The 21,594-nt window shown below is 42.2% G+C and overlaps 1 protein-coding gene across 1 annotated transcript in view; it reads left to right on the top strand.

Moving 5' to 3' along the window:
• The window catches only part of DSCAM (DS cell adhesion molecule), a gene marked incomplete at both ends in the record, with an annotated part of 453,784 nt that overhangs the window by 327,022 nt on the left and 105,168 nt on the right, over positions 1-21,594 (top strand). Inside the window, 3 exons of the mRNA XM_084226422.1 lie at positions 12,379-12,575; positions 15,114-15,210; positions 16,542-16,670. Coding sequence (XP_084082548.1) covers positions 12,379-12,575; positions 15,114-15,210; positions 16,542-16,670 — 423 coding nt within the window. The remainder of the gene's footprint in view (positions 1-12,378; positions 12,576-15,113; positions 15,211-16,541; positions 16,671-21,594) is intronic.

Below are 21,594 nucleotides of genomic sequence, written 5' to 3'. Positions count from 1 at the left end.
ATGTATTTATTTTAATTTTTACGTATTTTATAAGACAACCAGTAGATTAGAGATTTGATTAGAGGTCTTTTCCAGCCTAAATGATTGTGATGCAGTACAGTCTCAATAGTTACTCCTGAAAATAGACTTGTAATTCAAGTTGCAGGATTTCATACTAAAGGAAGATGCAAGGAACAAACTTTTTTAGACAATTGCTGCATCTGGAAACTCAGACAAAGGAGCCTGACTGAACAGTCCCCCATTTTTCTTTCCTAGAATTGAGAGGGCAAAACCTGATGCGCACAGGCTGACCTATGAAGTTGCTCAATGTTATCAACAACCCATTTATTGGAGGGGAAAGAAGGAAAAGAAAATAAATTGGGCTGGAGAAACAATTTGCTTTTATCACCCTTTTCTTTGTACAAGTGGTTGAAATTCTGGGAATCCACTGGGTTAGTCCCAGTGATGCCTTGTGCAGGCTGCCCTAGAGCAGAGTCTGGGCAGAGCTAAAGAATAAAGCAGGGATTTATCCAAAGGATCTCCTCCATGGATCCACCTGGGGCAGCACCAGAGCCCAGCCAGGGCTGCACCCAAGATGAACCAAAACGGCCCCAAAATGCCCGGCCGGGCACGGGGTCTCTCCCTGGGATCAGCTCTGCTCCATTTGCACCTTGCAGTTCATTGTCCCATCCCAGCTTTAGCCCCTGCAGTCCCACCCTGCTTGTTTTTCTCTCTCCAGCCCACGGGGTTTGTGCTCCTGGCTGAGATTTGGCTCATTTGTCCTTGGTCCCCAGCTGGAGCAGGAATTGTTTTGTCTCCCTGCTCTGTGCACAGAGCTCACCATCCCATAATATGAAGCTCAGACTCACAGACTAAAGCAGCACAGAGTCTGAAAAACATAAAAGCTCAAACCTGAGGCATCACGAGTTTGGAGTTGTAGTTGCAGCTGCTTTGACAGTGGCAGCATCTTCCTTTTTAGAACATTCATACCCAGTCATTAGTTTGGCATCCTGCTGATGCTGTTATTACTTCAATTTGTCTTACTGGTAAGGAAAGTTTAAAAGTCAAATAATTTCCCAGCATTTTCCACTGTGAATTCCCAGTGAAACACTGTGGGACAAAGGTGTAGCACTTCAACAACGAGGGATTTTTCATACTAAATTCCAAAGAACAGATAGATTTTTCATCAGTTAAAAGAGAGCAAAAATGCAGGAGCTTCTCAAGATTAAATCTTGGGATGATGTTTTTCCAGGGTCTTAGGTAATGTGATAAATTTTTAATTACAGCTACAGAAGGGGTTGGTTAGAGCAGTCATTTGCAGAAGAGGAGCAGTGTGGATCTACAACACAAGACCATCCTGCCCATCACTCCAGCAGTCTCTTTTTAGCAAAAAACAGAATAATTCATCTAGGGGGAAATTCATTAAATAAGAAGATGGCTAGAAACAACTAGATAAATAGGAATTAGTGGCAACTTTGCTTCATGATGAAAAAGGAAGTTTCTACCTTTGATTCAACAACACCACAACCTTTTGTTTTAGATTGCATTTGTCAAAACTATTCCTTTAGTTCCTCACAGAATTAAAAAGTTGGGAATGTATTCCCACATGACCACCAGGAAATCCATGTTCCTTAGAGTGCTTTTATCTTGAATGGATTTGGGTGATTTTGCCAGTATTATTTGGCTGAACAAAAGACTCAGCTTTGAGAATTCTCAAGAATTTACGTAGCTTTTTCTTTTCTCCTTTTCTGCCAAAATTTTCATTTTGAAGATGTTGTTGAGCATGTTGGCCTGATTTTTAAATTCTGAGCTAATAAAGCCTCCTGAAAAATGCCTTTTGTCAAAGAGACCACATAAAAAATTTTAGGCCAAAGAAATTAGCTGTTCTCTAAAGAAAAACTAAAATACAGTCCAAGGCCTCAACAGGAGTGATTCTAAAAACCTTTCTACCAACTTACAAGAAACTCTAAAATGTATAACAGAAAAAGCAATAAAACTTGAACATAAAATCCCCCTGGGGATGTGACTAATGAGGCTCTTATACAGTGTACAAACTCACACCATACCTTTGTGATTTTTCTTTTTATAATGAAATATAATCTAAAACCCCCAAAAAACAAAACCCAGAATGACCAAATTCAGCCCTTAAATCTCCTGTATTTCCTAAGGCCAAATGAAGATAATTTAATAATTTAAGTACAAAGCTTAGACCTAAGCACAGCTTTTGTGTTTTTGTGTTTCAAGGACCTGATTAACAAAGAAACATTTGACAAACTGATTTTTTAAAAAAAATCAAAGAAGCATTTTCATATTGCCCTTGTAACCAGCTGCTTCATTTATCACACTCAGCATCTGTCATCTACAATATGTCAAGCCCTGCTTGGAAACACGACTTTCTTCTTCCTTTTCTGCTGGTTACATTATCAGCAGTGCCATTTTGGCCTCTGCTTTTGGGCACGTGCAAGAGGTAATGGGAGTTTCTATTCCCTTGAAATACAATTTAAAGGGGAAAAAAAATTATAAACCAAGTCCTTTGAACTCCTTGTAACGTGGGAAAGAAAGTGACCCCCAGCCCTGTGCCACATTCTGTCCAGGAGATGGATGGCTATAATTTACTCCTGCCTCAAACACGAGTATTTATGGTGCCTCCCCTTGGCTGAGGGGTAAAAATGGTCTCCAGAGAAACAGAAACATTTCTTTTTAAGAACATATTGAAAAGAGGGATGCATGGGACAGCTGAAAGTCAAGGGAAGGAGACAATGAGGGTTGCTTTGTCCTTTTTGTTTTTTTTTTTTTTCCAGGTGGTAATTCTCCTTGTTTGCCTTTGTTGAAAATATTTACCCTGTTTCCCCCTTTTTTTTAATCACTCATACACATATGCCTGTGCATGTGCAGGCACAAAACCACCCTGACCTAAGTTAGAGAGGTGATAAATCTCTAGGGCCCCTGTACAGCAAAGCATTGTCACCATCAGCACTGTAAAATTTAGCTTCAAAACTTCTTGTCAGCTGCTCTCTGGCTCACAGCTGGATGAGCACATTGGCAGCTCTGAATGAGCCAAAATAACTATAATCCAGGTCCAAATTAGGGTGCTCTTCCTCTGGCCTCAGACGTTTGGGCACTGGAGCCAAATTCTCAGCCTCTGCTTTTGTCTGCAAGTATTAACTATTCAGTGAAACAGTCCCAAAATACTCAGCACATAGGCCCTAGAATTCAGATTTGATAAAACACTGCAAAGACACGATAACAAGGAATGTAAAAAATCACCAAAAAATTCCCAAGGAAGGTTCCTAATTTTAGATTTCATAAAAGTTTCCCTTTCTGATTTTTATTTGCTGTAAGAGTTGCTTCTAATTTATGGGTGACTGTATCTCAAAAAGTATTACATTTAATATCTTTATAAATATTGTGCTTCTCTAAGCCCTCTTTGTTTCTCTTTGACAGTAATTCCCTCTTTCCATGAGACAGGTATTAAAAAAAATCTTAATATTCAAATTTCTTTCTTTCTTTCTTTCTTTCTTTCTTTCTTTCTTTCTTTCTTTCTTTCTTTCTTTCTTTCTTTCTTTCTTTCTTTCTTATTTATTGATTTCTCTAGTAATTATTAATTTAATTAATTGTTGAAATTTTTTTTGTTAATTTGTCAATTAGCTTTTCCTAGGGTGCACAGCTTTTAAGATGGTTCCCACCTCTTCTGGAAATTTTCTGCCTTTATTGAGATGTGTTTTCCCTCTAGAAACTCGTGGTGTGCTGAGCAGTAAAAGTAGAAACTAAACCATATAGAGGAAAAGATAAAATAGATCCAGAATTTAGGTTTTGGTTTTGCAGAAACACACGGACCAAGGTGGTCAGACCATTCCCAAACTAAAAAGGGGCAGATTTTTTACTGGATAAATGAAATAAAACTAAAATAAATATCTTCAGAGCTTTTTATAAGGATCTCATAATCCCTCACTGAATCTCCTTTCCTGTCTTTCCTGCGATTGTAGCATTTATGAATGTTCTGAATCTCATTAGTTAAGAAAATGTGGAGTTTGAGATCAAACCTTTAGCACTTGATTTCCCTGACTTTAGGCTGAACTTCTGAAGGTTGGTTGCAGAAATCTGATCAGCTCACCCTGAGGACCTTTTATCATCAGTAAGAAGGTGTTTGTTGTCTTTAAAGCAAGACAGATGGCCCTATGGAAGGCCTTTTCTTGTTTCCTGAATGCCCAGTACAGACATAGTCTTTAATTTTTAGCCACCTGAGGACCAGTTGTAGTGAACCACTGATGGTTTTTATAACCATGCTTGGCCCCTGTGCCCAGGTAAATGCTTTTGAATATTCACCCAATGCAACAACACCTCTCTGTTGGTGTTAACATGCAGAAAATATATATATTTATATTGGTTATGCTAATAAACTCATATAGAGAGTGGCTGCCAAATATAGAGTTTTGCCTTGCTGATTTAAATACATTGGATTCTGTTCCTGCCATCACAGTATCAGATGCTATTGGTTTATCTGCAACTATGTAAAAAATAAAATTATAATTCCCTCTGAACAGCTAGAGGAGACTGGTTCTACCAGAGCCTTCTTTCTTATACATCAGCAGATAGCATTTCATGGTTTTTAAGCTCAGAACTGAGCTGTTATAGACCCAGGTCACTGTGCTTAAAAGTATATTTACTTGCATGAGCGAGCAGTGAATGAAAACCATGAATGTCCCGGCATGCCCCACTCCCCAGTACTCATTTCTGCTGGAGCCAGAGTTTCTTCGTGTGTTTCTGCTTCATTTAAACCTGTCAATACCCCAATTAGTGTTTGCTTCTCTTCCCCAGGGAGGGACATTTACACATGTCACTTCACAGCCTCCAAAATCTAAAAGACTTATGGGAGCTGCTGGGTCATAAAATAAAGCCTGATTGAAGCTTGTGCTTTCCAGTGACTTTCTGCCTTCTTTTTTTTTTTTCATTTAAACTTGTAAATTGTTCAGGTGATCTTAATGAAAGGATACAAATAGAGAGTTTAAAGCATAAAAACCTGTTTTAAAAAATAAAACCCCAAAAACCCCTCACTCTCCCATGGGATTCCACAGTTTCTAACTGATTTGCATTCAGTAAGTCACCAAAAATTAGAGTGCTGTGCTTTACAATTATGATAGCAGTAACCCTCTCATTTCACATTAAAACTTGATGCCATCTTGATGGCAGACTGAATTCAATTTAAGATCAAAGCATTGGAGAAGTTATCTAAAATTATGTATTTCTAGTTTTAACTATTTAACATTCCTGCTCTTTCCAGCCTGGCTTTTATAACAGGCTGATTAAAGATCATAATTGATTTGGAATAGAAAGTGCTCCAATGAATTTGTAATTAATGGAGACATGTTTCTGGTGCTAATTTTTAGGCTTCCCAACAAGGTCAATGATGGTAAAACTAGTATTGTCTATAAATTTCTTCCATGGGAAGATGATCTTTGTCTAAGTCTGCATAAATCACAATCACATACGTGGTAATATAATGGTTTTTCGATCACTAATTTTTGTTTTGACAATTAGCCAAGCTTTGATGAGACTGTTTCCCAGTGCCTCATGTGAGTTCCCACAGTTTGTAACTAATTTCCACAGGCTTTCAGTACAGCTTGCTGCAGGGGACAAAGCTGTCAGCTTATCATCCCCCATTCCCTTCCCCTTGGTTCCTGGAGGTGCAGCTGGACAAAATGGGAATTGAAGCTGCATGGCAAAGCAAGAGAAAGTCACATTCATTTCAGAACCATGTCAAAGTCAAAGGAAAGCCCAAGAAATAGCAGCAGCTGCTGGTCTCCTGTGTATCATCTGAAGCCATCAGTTTGCAGTGTACAAACACAGAACTAATTCAAGAAAAGACCTCAGCAAGAGGAAAGAACTGCATTTGTGATTTGAGAGAAAAGCCCCTTTTTAATTTTATTAATGCGTCTTTTGGTTAAAATTCATAGTTGTCATGCAAAATAAATCAACTTCTCTTCCTCTAATGTGACCTGAAACCACTTCTGAGTGAATAAGATATGAACCCAAAATGTTCACAGCCTTTGCCCTGACACACTCAATCAGATCAGGAGGCGCTGGTGGAGCTGCCAAGGACTCAAGACATCATTGTCATTTTATTCCAGCTCAGCATCAAACAAGGCCCATTCAAGCTTGGAAACACATGTTGGAATAATATTTATAATCAAAGTAACTTGGCTGAAATGGTGTTTTAGGATGTACAGAATCCATATTCATTCCCATTCAGTATTTATTTATTTTTAGATTTTTTTCTCCCAAGATTACCGCGCATGGGTGTCCTAATAAGGCAGGTTTTACAAAGCACTGAGTCTCTTGTTTAGTTATTGGATTTGAAATGCAAATTCATAAAGCATTGGACCTGCCATTTCTGTGTTTAATACCTCTCTTTTTACACAGCAGTGCTGGTTTTTCTACTTTTCTGTCAGAAAATTGTTTTGGTAATAGAACTGCTAATGAATCTCTTGCCTTTTGTCCAGCAATTCATTGACACAAAAACATATAAAAAAGCTACTGGTCTTGCTTTTAGGGCAGGTTAGGGGTAAAGGTAATTTTCTTCATTAAGTTTTATTTTAAAATATTTTCAGGAATAAACTTAATTTTTTAAAAAATTTATTCTCTATACACTACAGACTCCTGAAACTAAAGCTGAGCAAATAATTCAGTCTGTCATACGAATTCATCAAACCATTACTTCTCTCCTCCAATTTCTCAGGTTTACACGTTTGAAATTATTTTTTCTAATCTGGAATATCAGTGGCTATTAATTTCAAGACATTGTCTTTTTAAATTTGAAATTCATGCCACATTAATACTGCCATAATTCACCCAGAATGATTTCTATGTATGAGTTGCATTGCTTAGACAGCAAATTCTTTACTGATTCCAAGCAATACAATAAAATATTCTCTTCTAAAATCAGCTTCATTAAATGATTAAATAATTCAAATGGAATTTTTAAAATATTTATCCTAAGAGAACGTGTCTCTGTGGTCATTTTCACAGCAAACAAACACGAGTAGGTCCAAAATGTAAAGTTAATTTTCAAAATTAGTTAATATTGGTAGAAAGAAGCTTTCATTAATTATATGTCTGTTGTTATTATTATCCATAATAACTTGTATACATAAAAATGGGATTTTTTTGTGTGTTTACATATTTCTTTGACCTTCTGAGACACAGAATTTGTTTCCTAATCTTGGACATCTCCTGAGGATTAAGAACATGATATTCACCTCCTGAACAGGCTTGACTTTTATCAAGGAGCTATGAGTTTAAATTGAAGTGCTTTGGAATTCCTATTGACTTAAAATTCTCTTTTCTTCACCACGTGAATTCCAGGGAAATGTTATTTAAGTAAAACCAAATGTCTCTTATCAGAAAGGGAAAACTGAAGTTACAAATTTTAGCAAAGCTCTTGCCAACTCCTGAAAGTCTACTAATTTGAAAATAAACTAACAAATATATAGATCAACATATGAAAGTGTGACAGCTAGGCTCCCTAAATATAAATAATGTATTTGCACGGGCTTTCTCTGCCTGAGCAAAAGCAGATGGAGGAAAAGGGAATTTTTGAGGTAGGAAAATCCCATTTGTGATGGAAAGAAGAGTGATCTCACTGTGGCTGACCAGAATGAAAGGACAGCTGAATTTGGCTTAAATGTTAAACTCAAATTTCAATTCATTTTTTCAATATTTTCTCAATGTTTGCAAGATGAATCTGCAAACATTGGTTACAGATATTTCCCCAAACTGGCCAGTTCCAGCATGATCCAGTGATGGAGCAAAAATATGAGAACACTCTGCCAGGCCAGAGATCTTCAGACCAGGAGAATCCCAGAATGGTTTTGGGTTAGAAAGGACCATAATTCTTAAAAATACTGAGAAAATTTGTCTTACAATCATTTCTGAATGACATTTAGTGTTTAATTACAAACTGAAAGACAGATTTTTAATTTGGAGATTCATTAAAAGGGAGATTTTTCATTTGCTTTTTCCAATGTGGCTATTCCCATCTAGGAGGTGAAAGAGAGAAAAAATACCTCCCTCCACCCCAGCTCTCTATATAATTTTTAACATTGATGTGAATATTTGTTTTCTATTAATTCATAAATATTCATTCTAAAAGGATTCAGAAGTTTCTGATACCCTTCACAAGCTTTACTCAACTTCCTACAGTCTTGTTAATCTGGATAATGAGATTGGTCTTTATCAAAGCAATTAAATATTTTCATTTTAATTTGGATGCAGTTCCTGATGAGACACTCAGCAGTAGCAGAGAAAAAATAAGTCAGATTAAGTAATTTTTACTGAATCTTAGGAAAGGCCCCGATTCAGTTTTCTTCAAGAGAAAACTAAAAAAAGTTCTTGTTTTGTCTGAGCCACTTTCACAATTCTTAAGGATAACCCTGACTACTGAATTTTGCACTTTTTAATGAACTTATTAGTACTATAAAGCAATCATTATATCAACAATAATTTATTATTAGCATCATAATTGCTAATTAATATGATTGTAAAATCTAATATTTTGATATGCATTAGTATAGCGATTATATTTAGTGCTATAATAAGTAATGGTTACTACTACTACTACTACTAATAATAATAATAATAATAATAATAATAGTATAAATGTTAAAAAATATTTCTTGCTGGGTTTCCATGAAGAAAGGGGAAAAAATGGGTTCACCTGTGAAAAGCAGCAATAAATCAGCTTTCCAAAAGAAAGCCCAACTTGAGACAGAGAAAACTCATGGATTAATGCTGCTGGCAGAGATATTTATACCCTGAAAATGGAACTTGCCATGATTTAGAAATTGTAGCTTCTATTTTGTCCAGTTTTGACCAACAGATCTCTAACTGTGCCCAGCACCCCATGGCTTCAGACAAAGACATGGAGAACCCCAGAGAAAACAGAACTGGATTAATCTGTCCCCTGGTGAAACTCCTCCAAAACTGTGAAACGTGGCAATATCCATTCCTTGAACCTGCACAGCAACATGCCCTTCCCTTTCAAAATTCTCTTATATAAATATCTATAAATATAATTATGTGTCTGTATATAATGCACATTTGAAGAGATTTAAGGCACAGCCACACTTAATATGGCATCTGAATCATCTTGATACATTTCTAAATGCCTTCACTTATTTTTAAGACATCCTAAGAGAATATCTCATGCATATGTAGTACAGATTTAGCTTGCTTATTTACAGTTTTCTAGATTATTTTGTCACTAAAGAACCAGCATATTTATCTCAGTTATTTGCATCAGTAATTTGATTAAAGATAGTTGGAGGATGAAGAAATATGTTGCCTAAAATATCCTTGGGAATGTGGCTTTGTTACCAGAAATCTTTTGACATAGAGGAAGATAAAGAGAAGAGCTTATGGTTTAGGATCATTGGAGACAAATTGTGAAGAGTAAAAAATCAGCTTTGGAGGAAGGGGAAATATTTAGCTGTGAGGCATTGCTATGGCAATAAGGAATCCATGTGGAAGATTATGTGAGGAGAAGGGAAGGATAAACAGGGATAAAACTGTATCTGAGGAATAAAGTCATCTTTCTTTACATGTTTTTATGCTGCTCTTGTTAAGAAAGTTTGTTGGGGGGGAAATGAGCTTTCCAAGGAAGCCTCTGGTTTTTAAAATCAAGATAGGGAGTCATGGGGTTTGGTTTGGCACTGCCACCCAGTGCAGGAGCTGGAAGTGAGGCAGGAGAGTTCGGGACAGGCTCCTGGATGGCTGTGGGATTTCAATCCAAGTCCAGGTGTCCCATTTGCTGTGTGCTCCTGCTCGTGAGGCAGGAGGAGGGTGGACCTGCCAGGGCAGGGCTCACCTGCACAGGAGCTCTGGTACCTCGTGGGGAGGCACAAACCCCTCACCCCTCAGCTCCTGTGTGGGCTCAGAACATTCTCACCATCACCAGGGAAACTCCATGGAGGAGATACTGATGGGAAGAACAACAGCAGCTGTAGGAAAAACCCTCCTGGTGGCTTGGGGGTTGACTGATTTAATTAGGGACAGGAAATGAGGCTGGAGGAGGAAAATATAAAGGGACTGGGGACATGTGAGAACCCGAGGAGGTTGAAGCAGGAAGAAAGAAGGACAGGTGAAGGGGACTGGAGCCTGTTATTACAGGAGAAAGATGTGCAGAGGAAGGGACATGTGGGAGGCTGGGGACATTGTGGAAGAAGAAAGGAAATAGCACAAGTTAATGATGGTAATGTGGACTCCTTAACAGCCTGGCACTCTTTTGAATTGGGTCTCCTATTGAATAAAATGCATAAAAGGATATATGGAACTATTTCAAGAAGACATTCAGAAAGCATTTATTCTCTGAATGGGTTTTCAGACATTGTAAGGGGCTGCCCAGGGAGGTTTGGAGTCCCCATCCCTGGAGGTGTCCAAGGAAGGCCTGGAGGTGGCACTCAGAGCTCTGGGCTGGGGACATGGTGGGGATGGGGCACAGCTTGGGCTCCATGGTCTTGGAGGTCATTTCCAATCTAAATGATCCTGTGATTTTGTATAGGCCTAGTTGTTCTGGGTTTGGAGGAACAAGCAGATGGCCACCGAAAAACAACTTTCTGAAAGTAAACTCCCTATGGGTACGTGGGCACGCACCAGATGAAACTGAGGCTGCTTCCATTCTCTAGAATATGGAATCAGACTCGTCCTCACTTTCTATTTTGATTATTCATAGTTTCTTCTTTTCAAATGCTCCTCTTGAACAAAATTGATGAGTACCCAATACCCAAACAGTTAAACAAGAGGTACTTCATCACTAGCGCATGTGGAGCCTCCTGCCTCACACAAGACCATTCTCAGAGCTCCTCCTGGAATTAGATCCCATTGGTAACTCAAACCCATGGCTCCACAGGCCCTGTTAATCTCCAGGTCAGTTTGGTTTGGGTCAGGAAGCCTTTGAACAGAAAGGGCTGCATCCTGACATATTGTCATCTCCAAGCATTAACAGCTCTGGCATGTGAAAAGGTCATGCCACCAAGCATTAACATTACGGGCTGGCAATTAAAGCAATTCATTTAAATAAGGGTTTTTATTCTGCTGTGCAGCAACAAACACAACCTATGCAAGGGGAAAGCCTGGGAAGGCCTCAAATCAGATCCTCTGCCAGTGTCATCTGATTAAAACAGGGACCCAGAGAAGCTCAGATGGAAGGCGTGAGTGGTTGTGATAAGAAGAGGCAACCATTCATGCATAAAAACAAGGGACTGGGGCTACTGCAGGAGGCAGCCCTGCAGGGCAAGAGCCTAGGGAGGGGCTTCACGGCTGCTGCCTCTCATGCTCCAGAAGAGTGGACAGATTCATTCAGAAAGAACAGCTCTGGGTGCTGTCCAGGGCTCTCCAGCTTCTCCTGAGTCTGAACTGAAAGCCCAGACTCCTGGGCTTTGATTCTTTCTACAGACAGAAATCCAGGGGCCATTCATTGCTGGACAAACCATGTGGGGAGGGGAGGACAGCAAAGGACACCCAAGAGATCATTCTGTTTCAAAGATGTTTGGGATTTGCAATAAAACAACCCAAGGATTTTTTTTTTCTTCCTCTTTGCAGGGAATTTTAATTCCAAAACTTGAAAATACTTCAGGTTTAAGACTATTCTTGCTAAGAAGAGAGTACTTTTTTCAACATTAAAATTTAAGCCCTTTTTTAAAGAATGGTTAATAAAGTTGACAGGTATGTCCAAACTGTTCTGCAAAAACCTTCTGAGTACAATAAAAACTCGAATCTAGCTAGGTTTATTGTCAGTTTAATTATACTTTCAGTTCAGCACAGTTCAGCTACGCACTTAACACATCCATGGTCTGTAAGCTCCTTGGTACAGAGCCTTTCTTTTAATTTTGTGCAGCTCCTGGTTTAATTGAGCCCTCATTTTGATAGATCATTACTGTCACACATACTGGTAAAACATATAACAGTCAGCAAGTAGGGAAGGAAGAAACATGTAACACTCATCAGAAGGAAGCAGACATTTTTATCAGTTCTTTATTGTCCACATATCTGAACACTTATTAGTTAAAGTCCCTTTATGTGCTGTGAATATTGAATATAGAATTATGTTGAATATTGAATGCTGAATTAAGTTGCCCTCTGAGCAGCAAAACAAATGAAGACAGGCTTCCTTTGGATTCACACCCTCTATTGTCCATTTCCAACTCCTTTCTCCTAAGTTCTCTTTCAGGCCCATCAGTTCTCATAACACAGGAATGAAAATAAAATACTTTTTCACATTTATTTCGACCTGGTTAAATACAGACAAGCTTGGTGAGACACAGATTGAAGAGCCAACCTTGTATCATCAGACCCTTCAGCTCACTGAGGAACAACTTTGTTTTGTTTTGTTTTGTCTGTTTCTAGTTCCAGCTATGATAACCTCCTACCCAAACACCACCCTGGCAACTCAAGGCCAAAAGAAGGAGATGAGCTGCACGGCACATGGAGAGAAACCCATCATAGTCCGCTGGGAGAAGGAGGACAGGATCATTAACCCCGAAATGTCCCGTTACCTGGTTTCCACCAAGGAAGTTGGGGATGAAGTGATTTCTACCCTGCAGGTAAGAAAACAAATTGGCCCCCAAATCATCCAGATATGTCAAGGTGTGCTTGGTTTGGTTTTGATTTAGGTGCAGGGCCAGTCTAACAACACCAGAGCCCCAGCACTCCCTCCATGCATGGAGGGGAGAGCTGGCAGTCAGAAGAGGGAGAGGAAACTTTTGCAATCCATCCCAAATGAAAAACTCCCTCTTTCCACACTCCAGAGGCAGCAAGAGACTGAGCCAGGCTCAGCCCTCCATCCTTTCTGTCTCAGGAGCGGCGTGGCTCGTGCCTTAGCCTGTGCTTCCCCAGATCACTTTGACCAAACTGCTGATAAACTCTGGCAAATACCTGGCCCCAAGTTCTGATGTGTGTCACATTTACCCTCACCAAAATCACTAAACTGGTTTGAGGAAAAATGCTGCCTTTTTAAAGTGCTCTTCTCCTTTCCTTTCACTTGGTGAGGCTTGTGAGACCACTTTATAAAGTCATGATTCAAAGTAGTGTTTTACGTGTGCTTTATGAAATCTAAAAGAATCTTTCTTCTTTTTTATCACTCCAAAATCTTCATTATCCACTTCAGTCACATTTTAAAAGTGTATTTATCAGGCCCAAGGAACTAATTATCTGCCTGGTTATTGTCTAAATTTTAGTGTAACTCTTACGGAAGATTTTTTTTTTTACCAGCCAAAACCTGTGTTGGATGGAATCCAGGAAAATTCTGGGATTTGGTCTCTGTGAGGGACCTTTGTCATTAATTTCTATGAGGAACAAAAATTCTATATGTGACTTTGTTCCTATTAGTATTTTTGTGATACAAATAATATTTAGGTATAGGATTGACCCCTAGGCCTCTCTGCCATCATTCTTGTTGATTTTAGTAAGATAACCCCTGGAAATACAACTATATTTTTATCTGGAATGCTGGAGTCCTGCTTGGAGAGTTTTCTGAAGCAGTTGTGTACAGCAACGGTGTTCTACATCCACGTGTATCACATACAAAACCTTTCACTTCGGAGAGATAAAACACCCCAAAAAGGCAGAAATGGCAGATTAAGGCTGTCGCTGAAGCTTTGAGCTCAGTGCTTTTGCATGATGATGTAATCTTTAGTTGTGTACTCAGGTTTTATTTTTTTCTGCAGGACCCCTGCCTCAGTGAGACAGGACTTGGATTTTCACTGGGGCTGCATTAGGGTTGAGTAATGAACGGCACTGTGTGGTGCAAAGCTGATCTTTGAGACCAAACTTTTCACAGACCGCCAATAATTGTGTGTTCTTTGTTTTCTGGGCACTTGCCCTGAGCCCTTGGGGTCTGATTTGCAGAAGTACTAAGCCCTCCTGGCTGCAGCTGAACTCAGTGGAAGCTGTTATGAACACATGAAAGGCTATTTATTGCTCAGGACTCTGAGGGAGGGGGGGAAAGGCCCTACATGTCTTAAATTGGGCTCTGGACATTTTTGTTTTTCAGTTCAGCCACACGTGCAAGTGAACACAGCTTGACACATCTCAGATGATAACTCTCCAATTTCCTTGCAGCAAGCGGGAAATTAATTAATTTATCTTAACCAGTGGTGACTGGGAATTGTGCTCACATCACCTGGGTTTTGCTGAGGAATAAAGAGCACGTGGAGTTTCCATGGCTCAGCTAATATGTGGCAACTTGTCAAGCAGCCACAAACGTTATCATACATCTGCTTCCTTAATTCCCTACATGAAATGGTGGAAATGCTCTTCATGCTGTAAGGGCTGATGAAAATAAATTCACTCCTGTTTCTGCAATGGGTGAATTCAGAGGAAAGTGCTGTGAGAAAATGAATGTCTGTTTTCAGGGCACAGTTTGAACAGGGCACAGTAAATAAATTGCAGAGCAGCACACTGAACAGTGAGAAGGAAATGGTATTTCAAATATCTGCTTGTTTAAAAAAAAAATCTTTCTTTCTTATACCTCAAATGAAGCAATGGTCCTGTAGAAAAATATCATATCATATTATTATAAATTATATTATATAAATTTTATATATTATATATAAATTTTCTTGCTGTTAAAGAACAAATTGAAAAGAAAGACCACACAAAACTTTATTATGAAGCACCATGCTAAACACTACAGGGTTCATCACCAGTGTTTGAACCTTTATTTCCTCCACACAGACTTCAGCCACTTGAGGTATTTTCAGAAATAGCCAGAAAAATTTGGAGGCAGCAGGAGGCATCATTTTGTATGGCAAATTTCAGCCAACAGTTAAATGCTTGGCAAAGTTGTGAGGAACTGGGAACAAGGCTCCTAAGGAGAAGCTGCAGGAATAGGTGGAGCTCCAGCTCCTGACTACACGTGTTGAGCTGGTAGCCTGTGTCCTCAGCCCAGGTGCTGCTGGCTTTGATAACCTCAGTATTTTGGAAGCTTTCCTATGCAATTGTATGTGTGTAACCTGCCATATCTATTTATTGCTGTCAAGGAAAACAGTCTGAGCGATTTTTCTTGTGCCTCACAGACTAGCTGTTGGTTTATTTTCTCTGTGTGCTGTTCAATCCATCACCTCTTTTCCAACCTCCTATAGATTCTGCCAACTGTGCGTGAAGATTCTGGCTTCTTTTCCTGCCATGCCATCAATTCTTACGGGGAGGATCGTGGAATAATTCAGCTCACTGTGCAAGGTAGGGAGAGGGCAACACAAGGGAAAAAACCCACAGCTATTGTAGGACAGGAAGTGTAGAAATCTGCTGGGGGGAGGGAGGTTCTGATTCTTAATTAAATGTGTTCCTTATTCTCAAAGAAATGGGGAGCTGTATTAAGGTTCTCAGTCTTTCACTTTCCAGCATCACAGCTTATATCAAAATAAAAGACAAACTTGAGTCCTTCCAGATCTGTAAAAATTAATGAGAATTTTTTTCTTAAATATATTAGTTGACAATTGCCAAAGATACTTAAAACTAATATCTTCAGTAAGAACTGTGGATGGAAGGAGAGCAGGTTGCATTTAATTTTAAAGAACAAGTGTGCTTCAAACCCAGGTCTGAAATAAAGCAAAAGTAATCTCACTTCACCTCTAGAGAAATGTTAAACCTACTGTGAAACTTAAAGCAAAATATTTCAACTTTAATCAATCAAATAAATAGTGAGCAGTTTGCACAATCCAAATTCTAGGAATTTATGTTGCCTGGGGCTGGGGTTCCCCTGCCACACAGCAGAAACAGCAAGTCTTGGAGAAGTGACAATATTTGAGATGCAGGGCACAGGCAGGATTCAGCCACTGGCCACTGCTCCATGTGGTGCTGGTTCCTCCTGTGCCTCTCTGAGCCTGCTCACCACAAATTCCTAAAACTGGCAGATTTCTCTCTCCCTGCCCTTGAATCCAAGTAGCAGCAGATTCCAGAAGTTGCCTAAGGCAGCCCTGTTGAAAAATTCAGGTGGAGTCTGGGGACAGGTTCCCAGTTCCACCACTGCTCCTCTAAGCTGCCATGACAATTTAAAGGGACATTAGAATGAGTCTAGGTGCTGGTTATTTACAATATTAACTTTAGAGGCAGAAAGAGCTTTCAGAGTAATTTAATCCAATTATTCTGTTATTGAAGCAAGACTTCTAAACACACTCAAAGAGAAAGAAATTTTACTCTCTCCACCAAATTTAGCACTTTTGAGTTTAGTACTCATTTCTACAATTGCTTTTTGAGTACTATCACTGATAGTAGTATCAGGGAAATGTGGTGTTCGAGGTAAAATATCTTTCTGGGATGACAGTCCAAGCTGGAGTGATTTTAAGGAAATGCAACCAAGAAGGTTAAAGAGGAGCCAGTATTTAAGATTACACCAGTGACTCTGAGTTGAAAAATGCTGATACTTCCAGCATGTGATTAACAGGATCAGGGTCCCCCTGAGTGCCCAGAGAAATGCCAGGAAGGCTGAGCCAGTGCCACACTGGCTGCTGTGCCCCTGTTAAGAGGATGGGGTGTGTTCTGAGCAGAGCTGTGCGTGTGTGTTTGCCCAGAGCCCCCCGACCCCCCTGAGATAGAGATCCGGGAGGTGAGAGCTCGGAGCATCGCGCTCAGGTGGACCATGGGCTTCGATGGCAACAGCCCCATCACCGGCTACGACATCGAGTGCAAGAACAAGTCAGGTAGGGAGCAATCTCAGTCATCCCCCTTGCTGCTCATTCCCCACCAAGTTTGTGCTGCAAAAGGTAATTCACAAATTGAAACTGCCTGATGGGATTTTTTATCGTGGTTTGTTTAATGTTCCATGGGAAGATTTATCTTCATTTGTCGTCCTTTTTGTTTGTTTTGTGGTAAAGATGGTAAATTTAGCAATTGCTGCTTTTTCCTTTTACTACTTCATGCTATATTTACCAAAGCAAAAATTTTGTGATGTTTTCATTAGTAGGAAAAATATTTTCTAGAATGTTGAATCATTAGTCATCATTTTAGCCCTGGCTTTGTAAATGAAATCAATAATATACAAAAGAGATTGATAATGTACCGGAAAGATGAGGAGGGGAAATTCTCCACTGAGGCTGAAGTCAGGAATTGCAGGTTTGGAGATGTGCATTGGGCAAGGATGCCTTCAAGGGATATGCACACCTAAAAGTTTCTGTGCTCTCTTTTCTTTTTGATTGCTTTCCTATCTTTCCAACCTCCCACCCAATCCAGAAAAGCTTTAGAAAGTCATTCGTTCCTGATCAACTCCTTTCTCACACTAGAAGATCTCTTGTATTTTTAAAATACAAGAATAAATATTCAAGAATGGTGTAACTCAGCACAACCCCATTCAGGATGACTGAGGTGCTTCCATTCTATTGACGCAGTGACAAGAAGGGATTTCAGAGCTCTAAAACATCCTTGTTAGATTTAGTTTGATGTTTTGAAGTGGTAATGCAGAATACAGGAAAAGATTAAGTGGGGGTCACCATGAACTTGCATTGAAAAATAATTTCTCTCTAATATGGAATGATAAATCAAGAGCAAGACAGCAAAAGAAGCATCATTAGGTTGGATGGAAATATCAGGACTCAATATATTGATAAAAGTTAAAAAAAAATAAAGAAAGAAAAAGAAGTGGGCAGCAGAATTGGTGTCAAAGAAAATATTTGTAGGTATCTGAAGATAAATCCTGGAGGTCATGTCCTAACAAGAGCAGATTATCTTCTGCTTACTGCAAACAATAGAACTGTCAGGTTTTAAAGTCTGAGGCTGAATGTTTAGAGAAAGTCAGATGAGGTCTTTGAAAATTCTTGCATACAATTAAATCACTGAGAAGATGAAATACCAAAGATGGTTAATGGAGAACTTGCATGGGGTAGTTGGGGCAATTTAGAACAAAGAGGAAGAATTAAGAAAACTTATCAGCTTCCAGGTATTAAAGGAGTAGAACAAAATTTAGATTATATATTCAAGGAACACCCTACCAAGACCAAAGTGAAGCTGTAAACTGCACAACTGTGTTTTGTGAGAACTGTCCACCTCTGTTGCCTTTCCTGAGGACTCAGGAATGAATTTAGATCAGATGCACCATCAAGGCTCCTCAGGCAGGAAAATTTCTCTGTTTCAGAAAAGGTGCAGGTGATCACAAAGAACACATGGGCTGTATTCAGAAGCCCTAACATATCCCATCAGAAAATAATAGAAATTCGGTTGGAATAAACCTTTAAGATCGAGTCCAAAGTTAGATGGGGCTGATGTCTACACTATCAGACACGAAAGATACATTAATTACCCCAATGGAATTAATTACTCCAATAGAAGGAGCATGGAGTTGCCTGTCCTGTAGGGTCCATTTGCCATCCCAGAGGCCTATGAATATCAGGAACTTCGTGTTTCAAATGTTTTGGTACTTAGAGACACCACCTGTCTGAACAGACATGTACCTGTGGCACTCAGACCTGGCCCTTCATGGGAACCAGTCCTGTGCAGCCTCCAGACTTTTCCATCGGAGGTGCGCCAAGAGCTCTGGAGACAGGAACACAGATATGGGTCCTCATTTGTGCCGCTCTCCACATACTTTTAAATTTTTTTATGTCATTAGGGCAGTCATAGGGACAAACCTTGATCAGTGCTGTTTAAATGAATTTTCTTGTGTTCTGATGTGAGGGGGCCACACGCGGGTCCCCGATGCTTTCGCAGCATTGGGATTCCCAAAATCTTTCTCCGGATCCGCGGGGATTCCAGCCAGGCGCGGGGCTGGCGCGGTACCAGCAATGGCCACGAGGTGGCAGCGCCAGAACACCTGAAACCTGCGGGTGTGTGAGGAAGGGAACGAGAGACGCGAGCCTTTCCCCACAAACACGAGTCCTTCCCACGCTCTCCTCATGTCCCAGCTGCGACAAAGCCAACGGGAGCTGAGAGCACCAGGGTGGCAGCGCCCGGCCCCGGCGGGCGGAGAGCCCTGGGCAGCGCCCCGAGGGCAGCAGGGAGCGAGCCCCGGTGCCCGGCCTGTGTGCCCGTGGCGCCGCAGAGGCCGGGGCAGAGCTGCAGGAGTCGGTGCCTCAGGCGCTGCCCCGAGGCAGCTGCAGCAGCCGGGCCCGGCCTTGCGGCAGCGCAGGAAGCTCTCGTGGTGCCGCTTCTCCAGCCCGGCCGGGTGCCTGTCGAAGTAAACAGGGCAGGAGATCTTTCTCCTTTTAATGCCTTTATTAAAAGTGATCAGCTCAAGGTTGGGAGGCCCGACGGGTCCACGGTTTCGCTGTCGTCGCTCTCTGGAGTGACTCGGAGGAGGAGGAAACTGCAGCTTTGTCCATTAGAAAGCAGAGTTGTGGGTCCTCTCCTCACGAGAGCAGGTAAGTGTATGTACCCCTGGATCCCACTTTTTGAGTTTGCTGTCTCAGGTCCTGGCTCCAGCATCTTCTTAAGTTATGGTGAGGGGCCACTGAGGTTTTCAGCATCTCTGCCGGCCTCGGACTTTGCCCCTGATGTCCAGACACTAGTTTGATCTCTTAATTCTGTTTTGGCGCATTGGTTTTTGGGGGTTTATTTGGTGAGCCGGGTGGGGGACTTGCCCCAGTGCATCCTGGCTCCGGGTCATTTCCCTGTCAACTCCAAGGTCCCCTCCTTTCACCATCTGGGGGCGAGGATGCCATCCTCCAACTCAGCAGCAGGCAGGGTGATACTGATACAACAGAATGAACGACTTAACATTTGCACCTCAATCTTGTCTTTTCACCTTCGGGGTGCCACGTCCCAGGAAACAGCAGGGCCAGCAGCTGCCCTGCAGGACATAGCGACTCGGGCCGGTCCCCTGCTCCTGGAGCTACCTGTGCGACCCCCCGCGGGCCCTGCTCGGCTTGGCCAGGGCCTGCCATTCCCGGGACGGGTCTGAAACTCAGGGGCACCACCTGTGGGTCCCCCCCCAGTCCTGCCGGGACCCACGCTGGGGGAGGGTGCCTCCCACCGCTCCTGGGTCACCCCTGGCACAGGCGGGCGGGCGCCTAAAGTTGGGGATTGGGCCCCACAACTCCTGGGAGGGCCAGAGAGTGGCGGGATGGCTCAGGGCTCCAACAAGAACAGACAACGAAAAGGAAACTGCTAACTGGATACTACAACATGAAATTATAAACAATAAATAGTTAGAACGCCAACCGGGCCGTTATTGTTTTACATTGTGAAATCTGCAACCTTTTGAAATAAAATGGGTAACCTTTCTTTTGTTCATAACACCTGTGCATGGCCCCAGCCGTCCGTGCTGCTCTTGCCCCGCTCGGATTTCCGTGCCCGGCAAAGGCGCCGAGGCCGCGCTGAGTGCCCCCGGCTGTTGCTGCTGAGGGCAGGGACGAGCCCCGGTGCCCGCAGAGCCCTGAGGGACAGCCCTGCTCCCCGGGCTCCCCAGGCTCCTGCAGCCGCTGCCCACGAGTGCCCGGCCCTTCCATGCAGCCAATTGCTCGTGCCCTGGGCAGCGCAGCCGGCAAAGCCAGGGCTCTGCACCGTGGGGCCGGGGCTGTCCTGTGGCAGCGTGGCCAAAGCCTCTCAGGGCTCTGGGCACAGCAGGGGCCAAAGGCCACAAGTGCGGGGCTGCTGTGAGCCGCTTCCTGTCTGCTCCACTGATGTCGGGCGGCCGGCGGTGGCCCTTTGTGACACAGGCACACGGTGTCGGGGCCCTTTGTGATGTGGGACATGGTGGTGGCCAGAGAACCTTGTGACATCAGGGAACCCTGCCCTGGCTGAGGGTGTCTAAGGGGCGCAGACCCCTGGGGTGCCCAGTCAGAGGAAAGCCGCTCTCTGTGCAGGAAGCAGCTCCCTGTATCTGTCTGCGCTGGAGGCCCACAGCAACGAGGACAAAGGCAGCTCCAACTCCCGGTCCCCACCCCCTTGCCCAGCTGGCTGGAAGACCCCAGTGGGCAGTGGTCAGGGGCAGTGGTCAGGTCAGTCCTGCCACTGTCACAGACTGAGGAGGAAGAGAGGCCCTTTGCCAACATGGACCGCAAGTTCTCCTGGTGGAAAGGTGACAGGGACAAGGAGCTTTCCCAGTGGGAAGAGGTGACAGTGAGAGAGAGGGCCCGACGGCAAGTACTGACAGTCCAAGAAATTGCCCGTCGGGGAGCCAGGAGGAGCCGAGAACTGTACCAATGCCAGGTATGTGTGCGGGTTTGAGAGGTTTCCCAGTACAGCAATGAGACACATGAAGAGCTATGAATGGAGACTAAGTGTCAGAGTCCAGGAGCTGTACCAGTGGGAGGAAGACAGATATGGGAAGAAGGTGTCACAGCCTAAGAGATCTCCTAATGGGAAATAGATGGGAGTGAGCAGCAGAAGTTGAGCAGGGATGGGAAGAAGATGAGAGATCCCATGAGCTGTGCTTACAGAGAGATGTGAGTGTCTCAGAGGATTCCCAATGGGACAAAATGCAAAAGCCAGATCAGAGGGAAGGTGAGAGGTACCAAGACCTCTCACTGTGTGATGTGCACTCCCACCTCTCTCGAAGGGACAGTGTGCTAGAGCTTTTCCAGAGGGAAGGTCCCAGAGCTTTCCCAGAGGGAAGGTGACAGGTATGAAGAAGTCTCACCATGGGAACAAGATGTGTGCTCCCACATGTCCCAGTGGAAAGACAGCAGAGAATCA

Source organism: Fringilla coelebs (assembly GCF_963513975.1).
Source record: "Fringilla coelebs genome assembly, chromosome: 2".
Classification (NCBI taxonomy): Eukaryota; Metazoa; Chordata; class Aves; order Passeriformes; family Fringillidae; genus Fringilla; species Fringilla coelebs.
This window is presented reverse-complemented; position numbering and strand designations above follow the sequence as displayed.